The 18,876-nt window shown below is 31.6% G+C and overlaps 2 protein-coding genes across 4 annotated transcripts; both read left to right on the forward strand.

The window, feature by feature from the left end:
- The first annotated feature begins 7,338 nt into the window (after window positions 1-7,338).
- On the forward strand, window positions 7,339-9,981 carry LOC129949990 (V-type proton ATPase catalytic subunit A-like). Its single transcript, XM_056061747.1, has 4 exons — window positions 7,339-7,477; window positions 7,534-7,625; window positions 7,708-9,383; window positions 9,448-9,981. Exons 2-4 carry the CDS (start codon window positions 7,550-7,552, stop codon window positions 9,538-9,540), a joined length of 1,845 nt encoding a protein of 614 aa, XP_055917722.1. The 5' UTR covers window positions 7,339-7,477; window positions 7,534-7,549; the 3' UTR covers window positions 9,541-9,981.
- A 7,436-nt stretch (window positions 9,982-17,417) lies between these two features.
- Window positions 17,418-18,525, forward strand: LOC129949872 (uncharacterized). Of its 3 annotated transcripts, XR_008782063.1 has the most exons (4): window positions 17,418-17,435; window positions 17,506-17,574; window positions 17,951-18,131; window positions 18,200-18,525. XR_008782063.1 is itself a non-coding variant. In XM_056061566.1 (2 exons), the coding sequence occupies exons 1-2, from the start codon at window positions 17,976-17,978 to the stop codon at window positions 18,350-18,352; spliced, it is 309 nt and encodes a 102-aa protein (XP_055917541.1). In that variant the 5' UTR covers window positions 17,951-17,975; the 3' UTR covers window positions 18,353-18,525. The 3 variants fall into 3 exon arrangements, 1 of the variants encoding a protein (XP_055917541.1); XR_008782064.1 differs by lacking the exon at window positions 17,418-17,435 and having other exon boundaries at window positions 17,488-17,574; XM_056061566.1 differs by lacking the exons at window positions 17,418-17,435; window positions 17,506-17,574.
- Window positions 18,526-18,876: the final 351 nt, after the last annotated feature.

Consider the following 18,876-nt stretch of genomic DNA (forward strand, 5'->3'; position numbering starts at 1 on the left):
AAAAGATATTTGAGTCGAAAATCAATTTTCACAAACTTTTATACATTTTTTTTAGGTTTTTATTTTTTGTAAAAAAACTGTCAATCTGATTTTTTCTTAAAATTGGTCCTAATGTTGAAAACAATATTTCTTATAAGTAAAAATTAGTTAGAAGCTATAATCTCAAATTTTTGAGAAGATATTTGAGTCGAAAATCAATTTTTACAAACTTTTGTTAAATTTTTATTAGGTTTTTAATTTTTTGTAATCATTTTTTACCAACTTTTTTTCGGTTTTTCGGTATTTTTTGATAGATAAAGGTGAATTAAAGCCACTATCTCAAATTTTGAAAAGATATTTACATATTTAGTCGAAAATCAATTTTTACCAACTTTTATTAATTTTTTTATGTTTTTATTGTTTGTAAGAAAACTGTCAATTCGATTTTTCTCAACATAGAATGTTGAAAACAATATATCTTATAAGATAAAATAAGTTTGAAGCTTAAATTTCAAGTTTTTGAAAAGATATTTGAATCGATATTCAATTTTTACCAACTTTGAGTAATGTTTTTTTAGATTTTTATTTTTATAAAAAAAACTGTCAATACAATTTTTCTCAAAATTTTATCAGATGTCAAAAACATTATTCTTCGCTGCACAAAATTGTTTTAGAGATGAAATCATATTTCAGTCGTAAAATTTTGGAGTTGACAAATTTTTTTTTCAGTTTTATTGATTAATAAAAAAAGCCGTTATATTGATTTTTTTTTTTTTTTAAATATACCTGTTTTTTATCACGTTACAATATATTATATAAAATTTAATTGAAGTCTCTAGCGTTTTTCGTTCGTAAGATATTTAGGGTTAACCAAAATGTTCACCTTTTTTCAAACTGCTATGTTTAAAAAACCACCCATGCAATTTTCTTGAGAGCCCTTTCTGCATCTTTCTGCCTTATTATCTGTATAACAAAATTTATATGAAATTGATATCTCTTCTGGTTCTTGAGCTTTGGAAGAAGAAAAAAACGTCGCGAACGTACGGACATACGGAGATACGGACGAACGGACGTACGAACGTACAAAAACACGCACGCACAGACATCTTTCTAAAAATGTTTTAAATCTTTTTCCACCGCACAAGAAGATTTAAAAATGATTAAGTTTGACAGCATTTTCTTAAATTCTAATAGTGTTTTGATGTTTTCCGATCCCCGATGGGATTCGAGTCGAATCAAGCTCATTTGAACTTTATTCAGTTATATAAAGAATTGAGGGGAGCTTCAAGTTTGCTTCAACACCACATGTTAATGTATTAGTCTACGAACAAACCCCCTCCTTGAATCAATTGTTAAATGAACTTTTTTTTTATAGAATCTCAATTTCCAGATGTTTTTTACCATTTTTTCTTGAAAATTGTCCATTTGATTAGTTTTAGTTAGTTTTTTTTGCTAAGTTAATTTTAATTTTTGATTTTCACAAAACTTTCTTCTATTTGTGTGTTTTTTATTATTATTCTGACAGATCTTCTTTCAGTTGTACCAATTTTTAAATACAAAAATCTGGCTAGTGCGGATCGTTTTGTTGGCAATTTCTTACTGTACTATATATGGAATTCCAGAAAAACGCACTTATTGTTAGTTTTAAAGTTTTTAGTGACTTTTTGTTTTTGAAAATAACGATATTTTGACTTTCTATTTCTTCTTAGTAAATTATACAATTCTTTCCATACAATTATTGATAAAAAATGACGAAAAATGTCGAAAAACTATGAGAAAACACATGATTTCAATTTATTTGTTTCAAGTTTTTTAATATTTGTGTCTTATTTGACTTAAATATCTTTTTTCCCAATTATATTTACACAGATGTGATAAAAACTTTCACACTGGTACAGTTTTTTAAGAATGATATTTTGAAGTTTTTAATTTAGTTTTATTTAACAAAGATTTCGTTGTTCTAAAGATTTGATAGTTCGAGAATTGTAAACGTTGTTTCAACTTTAAACTGCACTAAGATAAATTATTAAAAAATAAGAATTCCAAAAAATGCCTCAAACGATATCAAGAGACCCAAAATCTTGACTTGGGCTTTCATAAATTTCTTCGAAGCAGCACTCTTCTATTTTCAATAATATGGAGCATAATGATCAATATTCTTCAGATTTAAATACAACATGTGATTTTTTCGCTCCATTTTTTGAGAATGTTTATGTGAATCATTCACCTGTAATTATTCCAGAAAGTTTAAAATATCCCTATCTGTTTCCAACTTGGATATAGGGCTTCTTTTTTTGTCATTAGAAGATGTTAAGGAAGGTATTTTAAATATTAATTCCGGATGGTATTCCGTCCTATTTAATTAAAAAATGTTTTTCTCCAGTTGAACCTCTTCAAATTATTTACAATTTGTCTCTTTCTAAGGGAGTTTTTTTTAGATGACTGGAAGTTTTCGTTTATAAATCCCACCAATTAAGTCAGGTCAAAAACATAAAATTGAGAATTATCGTACAATCACCAAATACCGAATCTTTTTGAGTTGAATGTGAAAAACAAAATTTATTTTCATGTTAAGGAACTTATTTCCCCATGTCAACATGAATTCGTGAGTGGTAGATCTACTGCAACTAATTTGTCGCTTTTTACTCAACATTTGTCAAATGCCTTGGAATCTGGATAGTTGGATAGTATTTGTATACCACTTCTTGTTCAAAAACTCAATAGATTCGGTTTTCATTCAACTTTTCTCAAGTGGATTTTAAGCTATTTGGTTAATAGAAAACAAATTGTGAAAATTTTGAACTCGCTGTCAACAAAAACAATATATGTACCATCTGGTGTTCCACAAGGGAGCCATCTTGGTCCATTGTTGTTTTTGATTTTCATAAATGAATCACAATTACACTTGAATTTTACAAATGGTCTATTATTTGCGGATAATTTTAAAAATTCGCAGTTGCTCTATGTAGCTCGGAATCTCGATTTATTCGGGAAAATATGTGTCAAGGCAAGGTGTAATGGTGATGTTCTGATGAGCCCAACCATTACATCAGGTCGAAATGCATATATGAACACTTTTATGTTGGTTCAATTTTAAATCATATTTATTAAAAAAAACGGTGTTCAGGAAAAAACAATTCGACTGTTAACAGTCAAATATTTCTTTTTTAAAAGTATTTAGTATACTTTGGGAAAAAACTGTCGATTTTATGTTTTTAAAAATTATACAAGATGTAATTCTTATTTTTTAAAAGTCCTCACTGTATATATTGATTTTATTATTTATATAACTTAATTAATTTGAAGTCAATATCTCTGCTATTTCTTGAGATATGGCTTGTGAAAAAAGGTAGTCTCAAAATACGGACATACAAAAATCGCTCCTAAAGCTACGGTTTTAGATTCTTAAATAAGTCCAGAAATGATAACATTTTCAATTTGACAAATTGTATCGATTACAGTAAAATAAATTCGGAAGTTAATGCAAACTGAAAATCATTTGTAAAACGGCCTTCAAACTTAAACAACACAAACAAGAGTTAAATTTTTAGAATGGTTCCATTCAAACTATTCTTTGTTTTAATTATTGTTTAAAGAAGTTAATATTTTCAAAATGTCTTTTTAAATTTTACTTCCATTTTTTTTTTTCAAAATAATAGAAAGAAACATTTTTCTCAAATCTGTTTGCTTTTTCATCAATTTAAGTTTTTAATAAAAATTCAAATAAAAAAGATTTCAGAAAACAATTGATTTCAATTTCAAATTTTGCCTTGGAAATTTTGATTTTTTTGGACATTCCACCTTTTTAGTGAAATATTGGATCAAAAATCTAAGCTGATATTTGCCTAGTTTCAATTTGAAATTTGTTTTTAATGATTCAAAAAATATGCTTTCAATTTCGCTTCAATGATTTTGAGAAGTTTTAAAATAAATCGAAATAAAGAACAGTGAAATTAAGTTAACTATTATCGATTTAAGCCTAGTACGCAGCTTAAGTGAATCGAATTTTTTCGGCGGTCTCCAAGTGCAGAGCAAAATGAAAACGAACACCACAGCGGAACAATATTTGTGGAGAGTTCTGTCAGCTGTCAAAAAAATTGAATTCCCAGCCTATCTCCTGGGATTCTTCCTGTAATGTCGCGCCTTGATCTGAAACTCCTGCCTGTGACGTGGTAGCGCATTCTATTACGTAAGGAACGCCACATTGGACTGCAATAATTCAACTGAAATAAAAAAAAGCTTACATACGGAATTCTATTTATTAATATTTTATTGAGCTAGTCAGTACCTGTTTTTTCATTTCTGCAGCTATATTACTCCAGAGGCTCGCAACGGCTGAATTATTTTTGTGAAGCCTATCAAACTTCCAAATAGCTTCACTGGCTTCGACCAACGAGGCCAGTTTCTTTTTTTCCTCCGAAGAGAAATCAATTTTTTTTCGGCTTTTTTTGGAAGTTGAAGTTCACTGATTGTCTTCATTATTTCTTGCACATCACCAATAACATCCTGAGTTTCCGATTCAGGAATGTAATGTTGGAAGACATTAGAAAAATCCATTTTATTAAATTTTAAATCAAAGACAAATCCAAATCAAAACATCGAAAGTCACAAGTAAACAATTTTTTTTCAATTTTAATTTGTAAACAATTTTTTTCACTGAATAATTTAAACGTCAAAATTTCGCAAGCAATTAATATGCCGGGAAATTAAATTGAGAACGAAAAGATTGGAGAATTGTACTAAGAAATCTAGTACAAAACTTTCAAAAAATAAACAAAAGAAAAAAAAATGACAGAACTCTACGCAAATATTTTTCCGTTGTGGTTTTCGTTTTAATTTCGCTCTACACTTGGAGACCACCGAAAAATTTCGTTTCGCATCAGCAGCGTACTAGGCTTTAGGCTTTAAAATGACTTACAAAACTAGGATACAGTGGAACTTCCATAAGTCGAACTCTCAAAATGAATGAAAAAAAATTCGAGTTATACAAACTTCGATTTAAAGAAATTGGACAAAAGTTAGGTAAATTAATTGTTTTTTATTTTATTAAATGGAATATGATTTAAGAAAACAAAATGGTTTCTGGTTAACAGAAGCTTTAAAAAAATCAGTAATCATTCGTTGGCGTTTTTTTTTCATTGCATTTTAATTTATAAAAAATTTTAATCTCGCTAATTACGTTGAAAAAACGATCTGGCGTGTTGTTTTTGTAAGAAGAGCATCACGTATTGTTTCCAAGGCTTCGTGGACCTTAGCTTCTTTCGGCCGCACAGTTAAGCCTTCATCTGGATCTGCATCAGCATCAACTTCATCGTCACTGATAACAATAATTTTACTATCCAAGTTAATGTACTTTGGAAGACTGCATATTATGCCTTGTGTATTTTGTGTACTCGAAAAATTCTCTTGCATTTCTCTGAACTAATTTATTAGTTCACCAAAGTTTGTGTGAATTTCTCTTAGCTCTGCCAAACTTAAATCGTCTTCTTCATCCCATTGAGAAAGTTTGCTAAATCCAGCCTTTATAATACAGCCTTTTTGTATACAGTCCAGTAAGGTAATTTTTGGACTAACATTCCCCTCCTCTAGCGAGGAAAGTATTTTGCTGATGATTCTTTTTCTGTAGAAGCACCTCAAATTCTGTATAACACCTTAATCCATTGGCTGTAAGGCGGATGTCATGTTTAGTGGAAAAAAACAAGCTTAATAGACTTTGAGTTTGTTAGTGATCTATGGGCTCTGCATTTGTCAACAAAAAGAAAGATTTTTCGTTTTTGATTAAAAAATACCCTCTTAACCCAATCTTCAAAAAAGTACGTTACCATCCACGACTTTTTGTTTCCTCGGTACTTTACAGGTAAGGACTTTACTCCTTGTAAACATCGTGGCTTTTTGCTTTAGCCGATCAAAAGAATTTTAAGTTTTTCTCTTCCACTCATATTTGCTGCAATCATACATGTTACCCGTTCTTTACTATGTTTACCACCGTGACATTTCTCACCCTTTAAAAGCCAATGTTTTATTTGGAAGGCATTTATACAAAAGCCCAGGTTCGTCGGCATTGAAGATGTCATCTTCACTGTAACCCTCGATTAGTTTTGGTAGAACATTTTGTTTCCAATGCTCGCAGTCTTCTTGATTAATCGAGGCACTCTCTTCAGATAGTGTTCTTTCAACAATGCCATTTCTAATTGAAACAAAAAAAATATTGTAAACATTTGTTTTCACGTCGACCCTACTTTTTTTTTGAATTTATCAAGCCAACCTGTACTTGCAGCAAAATCAGTTTCTCCTATTTCAATTGCAAATCTTTTAGCCTTCTTCTTTATAATTGTCCCTGAAATTAGAAGGTGTTCATTCCTGGCTTCCGTAAACCATTTGGAGACAGAATTGTCAACACGATCATATATTTAGAGGTTTTTCTCATTGAGGATTTTTCGTTTCGTGAAGTTTCAGCATTTTGTTTTGTTTTTTCTCTGTTCTTGAATATGGAGGAAATTGTACTTTGCGGTAGCCCATATTTTATGGCTACGATTTTCTTTTTGACACCACTCTCAACTTCATTTATGGCTCTTAGCTTTTATTCAAAAGTAAGATGGTTTAATTTTCTTGCTGAAATTCGTGAATTTCTGCTTTTCCAACTAAAAAAATAGACAAATCTAGGAACTTTCGGGCATAAAAACTAGTTAACCCGTTCAAAACCGAAGTTCAAAAGAAAAGCATACAAACTCTGAATAGCCATCCCACTTCTTCAAACAAAACAACAGAAATTAATCACAGTAGACTGAAAAAACTTCTAAAATAATTATACTAGCCTTAGTAAATTTCTAATAAGAGGTTAAATAAAATGGGATTTCCCCAATAGGAGAAAAAGTTCGAGACTATTTGGCATCAAACAGAATCTAAAAAAATCGATCTATAGAGAAATTCGAACTACAGAAGTTCGAATTATGAAAAATTCATGAAAATAATGTTGAAAAATCAAAGGTCTCTTTAAAATTTTGAGATATAGAGAAATTCGACTTAAGGGAGTTCGAGTTATGGAAGTACGACTAAGCGATTTTCGTCAACCTCCGGATGTATAGTTTTAAGATAAAATGAATGCTCAAGTAATTTTGCTTAGGTGCATAATATCTTTGTATATGAAAACCATAGTACTCTCATGGTGGAAGTCGAATAGGGCAGCATCTACATATTTTTGGTGGAACGTCTGTGGAAAAATAATTATCTCCCTTATTCTGCTGGCTGCTTATGTCCCCGAAATGTCTCCAATTTCGATACTAGCGCCAATAGCTCGGCATCCTGTTGCCCTAGAAAATTTTGCTCATGAGAGTACTATAGTTTTCATATACAAATATAATATCAAATGAGTTATTTTTTGACAGTTTTCATAAACAAAATTTTAAATTTAAATTTTTACAAAAGAGGCTTAATTTGTCTTGAGGGCGTGCACCTAATGATCTTCTTGCAAAAAGATCTAATTTCAAAAACTTCCTCTGTAAGATTGGTCAAAAGCGAAAAAACCTAACTAATTTCTCATTTATTTCTTTTCAGCTAAACCAAAAACATAATGTCGAACCTTAAGTGCTTTGAAGATGAAGATTCCGAGTCCGTCTACGGACGTGTCTTTGCTGTTTCCGGTCCTGGTAAGTCAACACTTACGCATATCTTATCAAAATCCAGAACTACAGAATTTACTTATATTTTTATCTTGACTTTTTTGTACAGTCGTAACAGCTGAAGCTATGTCCGGATCCGCTATGTACGAGTTGGTTCGTGTCGGTTACTTCGAACTTGTGGGAGAAATCATTCGTCTTGAAGGTGACATGGCTACCATTCAAGTATACGAAGAGACATCTGGAGTAACAGTTGGTGATCCCGTTTTGAGAACTGGCAAACCTCTTTCAGTTGAATTGGGTCCCGGTATTATGGGAAACATTTTCGACGGTATCCAACGTCCATTGAAGGATATTAACGAGCTTACCAGCTCCATTTACATTCCCAAGGGTGTGAACGTTCCTGCTCTGTCACGCACAGTTGCATGGGAATTCAACCCACTCAACGTTAAAGTTGGCTCACACATCACCGGAGGAGACTTGTACGGTTTGGTGCACGAGAACACCCTCGTCAAGCACAAGATGATTGTTGGACCACGTGCCAAGGGTACAGTTCGTTACATTGCTCCCGTAGGAAACTACCACGTCGATGATATTATCTTGGAGACCGAATTCGATGGCGAAGTTACCAAGCACAGCATGTTGCAAGTGTGGCCCGTGCGTCAGCCCCGTCCAGTCACAGAAAAATTGCCCGCCAACCACCCATTGTTGACTGGTCAACGTGTATTGGATTCACTGTTCCCTTGTGTGCAAGGAGGTACCACTGCCATTCCCGGAGCTTTCGGTTGTGGTAAGACTGTCATCTCACAAGCTTTGTCCAAGTACTCCAACTCCGATGTCATCATCTACGTCGGTTGTGGTGAACGTGGTAACGAGATGGCTGAAGTATTGGGAGATTTCCCCGAGCTGTCTGTTGAAATCGATGGTGTCACTGAGTCCATCATGAAGCGTACCGCTTTGGTCGCCAACACCTCCAACATGCCTGTGGCTGCTCGTGAAGCTTCCATCTACACTGGTATCACCCTCTCCGAATACTTCCGTGATATGGGTTACAACGTATCCATGATGGCTGATTCGACCTCTCGTTGGGCTGAGGCGCTTCGTGAAATCTCTGGTCGTCTCGCTGAAATGCCTGCCGATTCCGGTTACCCAGCCTACTTGGGTGCCCGTTTGGCCTCCTTCTACGAACGTGCCGGACGCGTTAAGTGCTTGGGTAACCCCGAACATGAGGGTTCCGTGTCCATTGTCGGTGCTGTATCACCTCCTGGTGGTGATTTCTCTGATCCCGTCACATCGGCCACCCTTGGTATTGTCCAAGTGTTCTGGGGTTTGGACAAGAAACTAGCCCAACGCAAACATTTCCCCTCCATCAACTGGCTCATCTCGTACAGTAAATACATGCGTGCTCTAGATGATTACTACGACAAGAACTTTGCTGAATTCGTCCCTCTTAGGACTAAGGTCAAGGAAATTCTCCAGGAAGAAGAAGATCTTTCTGAAATTGTACAGCTTGTCGGTAAGGCTTCTTTGGCCGAAACCGACAAGATCACTCTCGAAGTAGCCAAGCTGCTCAAGGACGATTTCCTGCAACAGAACTCCTACTCGTCGTATGATCGTTTCTGTCCCTTCTACAAGACCGTCGGTATGTTGAGGAATATCATTGCCTTCTACGATATGGCCCGTCACTCGGTTGAATCAACAGCTCAATCCGAGAACAAGATCACGTGGAACGTGATCAGGGAAGCCATGGGTAACATTATGTACCAACTTTCTTCAATGAAATTCAAGGTAAAGTTTATTTTGAGCTGATATTTTTTGGTAAGCATTCCAAGACTTCTCTTTTTTTTTGAAGGACCCCGTTAAGGATGGTGAAGCTAAGATCAAGGCCGACTTCGATCAACTATACGCAGATCTGCAACAAGCCTTTAGGAACTTGGAAGATTAAATCTGTTTCTATCTACATAATCCTATCGTTGTTAATTGTAGCTTGTTAAATAGTAATTAAAACAAATCAAGATGTCTAAATCTTATAGAAAGAAACATAAAAACAATATGTAAATTAAATAATGTCTGAATTGTCCCTCTGTTGGTTTGCATGATTATTTTAATTCCTGAATAAGTAGCAGCCGCATGTTTTTTTTGTGTTTTTTTAAAAATCTATTTTCGTTTCCGTCACAAAAAATGTCCTTCCAAATGAAGAAGAAAAAGTATAAATGTTGCTCAGTATTAAATGCACAGAAATATATAAAAAATAAAACATATTTTTTTCTTTTAGTCTTGTTTATACATTTTTGTGAATGTTTAAAAGTCACTTTTTAAAAAAAATCTGAAGAAAGGCGAAAATAACTTAATTAAATTTAAATAAATCGTTTTCGAAATATTGAAATGTGTTGCAGTTGTTTTTTTTTGTGTTATGTTCAATGTTGAGTATTTCAACTATGCCGAAACTCTTTTTAGAGGATTACAAAACATATTCAAACATTTTAGGCGACATATTCTAAAAATTCGGATAATTGAAACTGAACTTAAAACTGATACTGGAAAAGTTCTACATAATAATAACTAAAATATTGATTTAAAAATTAGCAATATGAATGCTGACAGTCAACAAATTCAACCATTACAACTGTTCCAACAATTAAAAATTAAGAAAGTTGGTATTTGAAAGTTAGAGTGGGCTAGACCAGTTACTAATCTTTGCAAAAACAATGTTTCCATTGGTAGTTACTTATTACCTATTTACTTGTTTTACACATTAAATTTTTTGTACGACGCAAACGTTTTTAATTTGAAATTCAATCGTTTTTCTGAAAAAGCTTAAGCCTTGCAAAGAGGTCTAGTTACGTACTCAAAGTACAGTTTCAACGTCTGAAATTATAATGGTTTTAAATGATTTTTTAGGCTATTCAAAGGTTGTTTTTAAATAAAAAGGGGTCTTTGATACAGTTAAACCTGCTTAAGATGAGATGTAAAATCTCAGTGCTTCTTTCACTTAAGTGGGCATTTTCACTTCAAAAAAATGCCACTTAAGTTTTTGTATACAGGTGATAGCACCGAAAAATGAAGAAAGGACTCCCAAAAAAACTAAGTGGCTGAATTTTTACCATATCAATTTAAAAAAAGAAAAATTTTGCTAACCCAAAATATGTCACGAGCCAATAACATTAATGATTTTTTTTTATAAATCAAAAAAACTGGAAAAAAATAGTTATCACCTCGAATGTCTTACGAACAAAAAATGATTGTATCCAAAATAATTTTATGCAACGAGGAATAACATTTTTGACAGTTTTCTTCAAAAAAAACTTAAAAATAAATGACAGAAGTTGGTAAAAATTGATTAATCAGATCTTACACAAACTTAGGAAGCAAAAATTGCAGAAGCATTTATTTCTTGTAAATATTAACGGATCAAAGTGTTTCTATTTGCGACAAGCATTAAATTCCTAAATATTTTCGAAGAGGAGATTTTAATCAAACATGACATTACCATGGTCTTGAACGTGAAAAAGAGTTGGTCCGTCGATTGAATTTGTCTATCTAGCCTCGGTTCTACAACTTAAGCCATTAGGTCGATTGAACTCAAATTTAAAAATATTGATTTTAAGCTAATTTGCGTTAGTTGCCTTTTCCTTTTTTTAAGACGAATCAAATTTACAATTTTTTAAACTGACAAATACATTGTCAATTTTGTTTCTGAACTTGTCTCAATATAAGAAATATAAGTTTGTATTCCTCCGAAAGAGAACTCTTAATAGAACTGTTATTTTATTTTTAAATTAAATTTTCTGAAGATCTAACGAATCAAACTAAGTATTTTTTTCTGAACAAGTTGTAGTGTTGATCATTAAAAACTTGATATTTAAAAACCAAGTCAACATTTTTAACTTCCCATAGGAACTTATTGTAATGGGTCCGATTTGTCAAATTGAAAATTTTGACATTTCTCGATGTTTCAAGGTCCATAGAGTCGAAATAAAAGATTTTTAGAAAGATGTCTGTGCGTGCGTGTGTACGTACGTTTGTACCTCCATACGTTCGCGACGTTTTTTTCGTCGTCCATAGCCCAAGAACCAGAAGAGATATCGACTTCAAATAAATTTTGTTATACAGATAATAAGACAGAAAGATGCAGAAAGGGCTCTCAAGAAAATTGCGTGGGTGGTTTTTTTAGCATAGCAGTTTGAAAAAAAGGTGAAAATTTTGGTTAACCCTAAATATCTTACGAACCAAAAACGCTAGAGACTTGAATTAAATTTTATAAAATGGATTGTAACGTGATACCAAACAGGTTTATTTTTTGAAAAAAATCAATATAACGTTTTTTTTTTTTAAATCAATAAAACTGAAAAAAAATGTCTCACTTCCAAAATTTTACGACTGAAATATGATTTCATCTCTAAAACAATTTTGTGCGACGAAGAATAATGTTTTTGACATCTGATAAAATTTTGAGAAAAATCTAACTGACAGTTTTTTTTATAAAAAATAAAAACCTAAAAAAAAATTATAAAAGTTGGTAAAAATTGATTTTCGACTCAAATATCTCTTCAAAACTTTGAGATATTGGCTTTAATTTACTTTTATCTTTCAAAAAATCTTGTTGTCAACATTCAGTTAAAGTTTGAAAAAAATCGAATTGACAGTTTTTTTACAAAAAATAAAAACCTAAAAAAAATGTATAAAAGTTGGTAAAAATTGATTTTCGACTCAAATATCTCTTTAAAAGTTTTGAATATTGGCTTTAAAGTAATTTTATCTCATAAGAAATATTGTTTTCAACATTTGGTAAAATTTTTAAAAAATCGAATTGACAGTTTTTTTACAAAAAATGAAACTTTAAAAAAAAAAAAACAATACTAAAACTTCGTAAAAATTTACTTTCTACTCAAATAACTTTTCAAAACTTAAAAATATTGGCTTGAAACTTATTTTATTTCACAGAAAATATTGTTTTCGATATTCAGTAATTTTTATATAAAAATCCAACAGTTCGTTTTTTATAAAAAATAAAATCTACAAAAAATAGTACGCAAATTTGGTAAAAATTGATACATATAGACAAACTTTTAAGCAAGACAAATCGACAGATGGGATGGGAAGTTATCAGTGTGGGTCGCATCCCAGCCTCTTTTTAATTTTATGAAAAAAAACCTTACCCTTAAAATGTAGGTAATGTTTTTAAACACATTCTTTCTAACCTTTTATTTAAAAACCTTATATTATCGAAAAAAAAAAATTGGTATTTTTGTTTTAAGCTGTTTTACTTCGAAGTGGGAAAATCCGTAATTTAAATGGCAACCTTTTTAAATATAAAGGTTATACATCCTCCATTCACAAATTTTAACTTATTACTAAAATGGTACATTAAAAATGTTACACTTGTTTTGAATTTCTTTTTAATAAAATTTCGTAAACTTCATTCGTTTTAATTCATTCCAAAACCCCCCTGTTTAAGTGATCAATTTAAATCGCCAAACTTCCAAATATTTAAAAGATTTTTCATACAGTAAGATCCGTTTAAGAGAAACACCAATATTTCAGAATCTTTTTACTAAACGAATCAACTAAACGACTCTAGAACTTTCATCAAGTGTTCAGCGAACTGTTATTTTTCCACTTAATGAGTTATTTTTCTAAAAATAATAAATTTTAGGTATCCGAAAGTTTACATTAATGGAGGTTCAATTAGGCAGTATTTTATTGAAAATATCGGGTAAAAAATATTGAAAATTGAAAAAACAAGTGTTCTTTCTTGCATTGATAATTTGTGCTCAGTTACAACTTTCCCAAAAGTGATTAAAACAAATATTTTGAATGAGATTTATTATTATTTCTTTAGTTTAACATTCACGCCTTCTTTGAAATCACTGTGCACTATCCTTCCTTGTCATTATGAGTTAATCTCGTTTACATCCACCTCCGTGATAATGGCAGTAAGGCTATGAAATCGAACATACAATTATAATGGTAGAGAAGTCCAAAAAATGTGAGTCCCCCGATTTTGTTCGTCTGTTCTGGTTCCTGCATCCCAAGCCATTGGTAGTTTAATTTAACATTTGGAAATTAAGGTTTTTAGTCGATTCGAGTTACGTGTTTTTTTTTAAATTTTTTCTTATACTTAAGAAAGCAGTAATCCCCATACAAATGTTTTGGTCAAAAATCTAAAACTAAATTTCTTAGAATAAAATTGTCTCTAAATTGTGTTTACTAAGTTTTGCTTTTTTGAACAAAAAAAAAACATTTTTTTATTACTCCAGAAGTTTAAGTTTTAGTTTTTCTCAAGAATTATTCAATCGATTTCAATATTTTTTTTGACAAGCTTTTATACTGTCTCAATAATATTTAATGATTAAAAATATAAAATTTTTGTTTTCCGGCTTTTAAAAAAATACTAAACATTTTTTAGTAAATTCGATGTCTCAAAATCGGGTCTTTAGTTTTTTACGAAATTGAAATTCAAAATGTATATGAGCTTTTAAAAACTGAATAACAAAATTATGTAACGATTTTGAAATAAAAATTTGAAAAAATTAACATTTTTTTGGGAAATCAAATGGAATTTAAGGTCTTGAAAACCCTATTTCGATACATAGATCCTGTGCAAGTTCGTGCAACCCGAGCATTTTATTTAATTAAACTAAAGTAACAACATTTCAGCAACAGCTTAAAGTTCACCAAACAATTGCTTGTTAATATGATATTAACTTACTAATCCTCATCATTTTGCCAATCACTTTTTAATGTTGCTTGCAGTGAATTCAATGTTATATTATATAAACGCAAGTTTTAGTTACAGTTCAACTAGCTTAAGAGCAATAAAGTTTTTTTTACTTAGCTTAAGGGGGTCATCCAATTAGATGGGTTCAAAAAATCGATTTTTTTTTATAAATTGCTATTTTAATATGTGTAGAATACGGTAGTAAAGGGATTTTTCAAAATTCGAAGTCGTTTTAAAGATACAGCAGTTAGAATAATCAGCTGTTCAGAGCGCTGAGTTGGCAGTCGACATTGTGTGCGGTCGGCTTTATACCATATGAATATAGGTATGTATGTACGTTCATACAGTTTCATAGGCTTAAACGGGAATTTCTATAGTTGTTAAATATTTTACCGTTGTTAAATATTTTTAAGTTATTTTAAGTTATTTTAGTCTTGGTTCAACGTCGAAGAGTGCAACAACTCAAAATTACTCTTTTACATAATGAGTGGACGTAAAGGAAGTTCGAGTGGAAATGTTCATCCTAGTCGTAGTTAAAAAAGAAAATTTTGTGGAAATCGTTTTACCACTCAAAATGAAACGGAATTTACTTCAGCTTCTGCAAAAAAACTTAAAAATTGCAAGAACATGAAGGTTCCCATCGCTTCGAATTTCGCGTATTGCATTTTGGAGTTTGTTTCTGTGTTTGCTGCGATTTCTGAAAAGGTTATATGCAAACCTTGTAAAAGCGATGTATCTATTTCCCAATCAAGTTTTCGAGGGTTAACAGACAATAATAAACTCGGGTCCGTTGATTGAGAATGCGTTTGAAGTTAATCGCCGATTTGCATTTGTGATGCGATTATTAGGAGTTGGTCACGAAGGAATAAATCTTTTCTGCAGCTTCATGGACATGTGTTCGGGTATTGGAAATTCGACTTATACTGCACTACTGAAAAACATTCATATTGCCACATCTTCACTGTGTGAAACTTTATTATCATTCGCTGTCACGCAAGAAAAAACTTTGAATGAAGAAGCAGGAAAACCAAAGGATGAATTGACTGCGTCTGGTGATGGTACCTGGAAGAAAAGAGGCTTTACATCTCTATTTGGAGCTTCTACATTGATTGGAAAGTACACCGGGAAAGTCTTAGATATTATGAGTAGTTTTTGTGGTGCATGTAATAAGTGGAAAAGTAAAAAAACAGCGGATCCTTTAGAGTACGAAAGGTGGTATGAAACGCATGTCATGTAGATGAATGCACCATAAACCATACCGGAAGTTCCGGTAAAATGGAAATAAGTGCTTTCACGCAAATGTTTTTGAAATCCATGGAAAAATATGGGGTAAAGTATATTACATACATCGGCGACAGTAAACCGTATGGAGATATTGTAGTAATAAAAAAAGAATGTGTGGGCCACGTAGAAAAGAGGATGGAACACGACTTTGGGCTGTTAAAAAAGATAAAACAAATAAAGGAATCGGTGGAAAAGGTAAACTTACTGATAAAGTTATTCAGGAAATAACGAAATTCTACGGATTAGCTATTCGACGTCGAAGGCACAGACAGTTGGTGTAAATGGCGTCAAGCTGAAGCTAAGAATGAGCTCGACCAATTTCATCATGATAAACCACCTTTAATACCAGAAGTTCAAGTAGCTATCAAACCCGTTTTCAAAGATTTATCGAAAGATGAACTATTAATTCGTTGTTTAGGAGCAGAGATACAAAACAACAACTAATCTTTCAATTCGTTGACTTTTGCTCCTAAGCATCTCTATTCTGGCTCCAAGATAGTTGAAATTGCTAGCTACTTTTCAGTTATCATTTTTAATGAAGGTTTTGGAGGTATTTCGAAAGTAATGTCGGTTATGGGATGCCCTTCAGACCGCGAAGCCCATACTTATGTTGAGAGACGTGATGAAAAGCGAATCTCACGTTCTAAGTGGCGCGTAAGTGATGCGTTTAAACAAACCAGAATTGATTCAAAAGCGGAACAATCTGCTTTAAAAGAGTTTCAAGAACAAGAGGAAGGAATACTCTATGGACCAGGCATCGCCGATTGAAAGGTAAGTTGATATATTCATAGTTAAGAGGACTTGAAACTTTAAACGAGTTTTTCTCAAAACTGTGTTTTTCAAACTTTCCTCCATCGTATCTCCAAACGGCTTGACCAAATCACTTGAAATTTGATGGGTTGGATTCAGCACATGTAAACCCATGGAATGAAATATCGACAAGCAAAAATTGTAAATATTTCGATTTTTTGTAAAGCAAAAACAAAAAAAAAAAACAAAACGCAAAAAACGCAAATGTGTCCCAAAAGTCCAATTTTTGGTATATTCATTTGATTATAGTTCATTCCATGGATTTAGGCTCACAGATTAAAACGCCGTTTACTTTTTTTGTTTTAAATAAGCCAATCAGCCGGAATCGTGGAGGAAGTGCGAGTCCATTTTTTCGAGGTGGAGTTGTTGATACCGGTGTAACTCGTGTTCTTTAAAATGTTTTTAATTCAATTTTTTTATTTATACTGTCGAAGTATGTTAATAAATGATAATAAACTTAATAAAGTTGTATCTATTTACTGGTCGTAAAAAAAAAAATCCTAAAAATTCCTTACAATACAGGCCGTCACATGGGATGACCCCCTTAAGTAATGAATATTAATTGAATAAAAGTAAGTACAAAATACATGATATATTCTTTCTAAACTGAATTTTACCAAATTTAAGTCAAAAAACCTCAGATATGAAAATACATTTTAATTAATCTGGTTTTCCTCTCAAGTGGATTGTATCGTATCTGTTCTTTTGTAAACAAATATAATTTTATAATTGTATTTCCTTAAACGGTAACACATAAGTTCTTAGTGAAATTATGAATCACATCAAAACCTACAAAAAGAAATTCAATCAAAACAGCTTTTGTTTAATGCGTCTAATTAAGTCAACCGAACTGTATACAAAACTCAATCAAATCTCAAAAACAATGTCTTCCCATATAAATTGTTTATTAGTACTCGTACATAATATTACTCTTTATTATCTGTTTGCGCACTGTTTTAATTGTTGTTGTTACTATTATTCAATATGTGATTCACTTTAATGTTGGCGACACTGAAAATGAAAACGTATTGATTTATGATTCACTTTATTATAAAAATAAAAAAAAACCAAAAAACGGTTTATATTTATTCATAGCTAAGATTTAAACATTCAGTCTTGAACGAAACTCCGAGACGAGAAGTGTTTAATTTAAATTTAAAACAAGTAAGTTGGTGGTCATTTAAAGTTCTACAGAATGGTGATTTGATTAAGAATGAATTTCGGATTTAAGTCTTGTTTTAATCTATTTTTAAAAACAAACGAGTTTATTATGACACACTTCAAAACAAAAGTGCAGGCAAACAAATATAAAAATAAGTCTCACCTTGACTTGTGAAGCTTGAATTTAGTGTACCTGCTTATGTAGCTATGTGCATACCTTTGACTAAATAATTGTCATTTATAACAAAACCTATTTAAAATTCTAGACTGCACGTTTGTAGACTTTTTTTTTCTCAGGAAACTGTTTGTTTGCCTTGATTTTCAAAACCAAATTGAATTGTGATTGATTTTTTGTATATATTTTTTTTATAATTTCCAGAAAACAAAAAAAAATATTCAACAAAATGTCGAGGACTTGTCTTTTTGTGTTGATTGCTTTATTAGCCATCACCACTGTTTTGGCACGCACCACTGTTGCTGAACAGAACACCAGGCTTAGCAGCAGACCAGCAAGCCCCAGCGGTCTTGCTAAGGCAACTTGTGGTAAACATGGAGATGATGTAAGTAACAACAAAAATATTATTGTATCTTATTTAATTTAAAATAATTTAATTTTGTATTACTTTAGTGTCAAAGTTCAGATCAATGCTGTGGCAATACTCGCTGCCATATTTACGCTCACAAATGTCAAGCTATCATAACCGCTGAAGATTTGCAAAACCAAAGGAAGAAGCTCAGGCATGTCGAGATCAATGCTCACAAAAAGGATAGGAATTATTAATAAGTATCTATAGGTACATAAATAAGTCAAGAATAAAGCACATAAAGAGGCAGAGACCTGATAGTAAACTAATAAATTTATGTGCTTAATTTTTGTATTTTTATTTTTGAAAATCTAATCTTAAAAAAGAAATAAGTGATTTCATTAAAATGTTCGGACTTTCTATAAGAGAATTGTGTTTTTTTTTGTGTAATTTTCATTGGAAAAATGGCATACAACGTCGTTAACTTAATATAAAGACATTTTGGAATACGTATAATATTATGAACGTAAAAATATCATTAAATTATACAAAATCAACTGTGACACTTGAACTTAGATAATGAATTTCACTGATAATGAGTTTTTGTTTCATCTAAAGTATGTACTTGACTTGAATATTCAATTGAAGTGTAGTGTATAGAAAAATGTACGCAACTTCATATAAGTAAATACTTGTCTTTTTACATACTTTTATATCAATAAAGAATAAATTAATATAAAAAGAAAGAAACAATCAGACATAATTCATTTCAATTGCAATA

Source organism: Eupeodes corollae, chromosome 3 (assembly GCF_945859685.1).
Source record: "Eupeodes corollae chromosome 3, idEupCoro1.1, whole genome shotgun sequence".
NCBI lineage: Eukaryota > Metazoa > Arthropoda > Insecta > Diptera > Syrphidae > Eupeodes > Eupeodes corollae.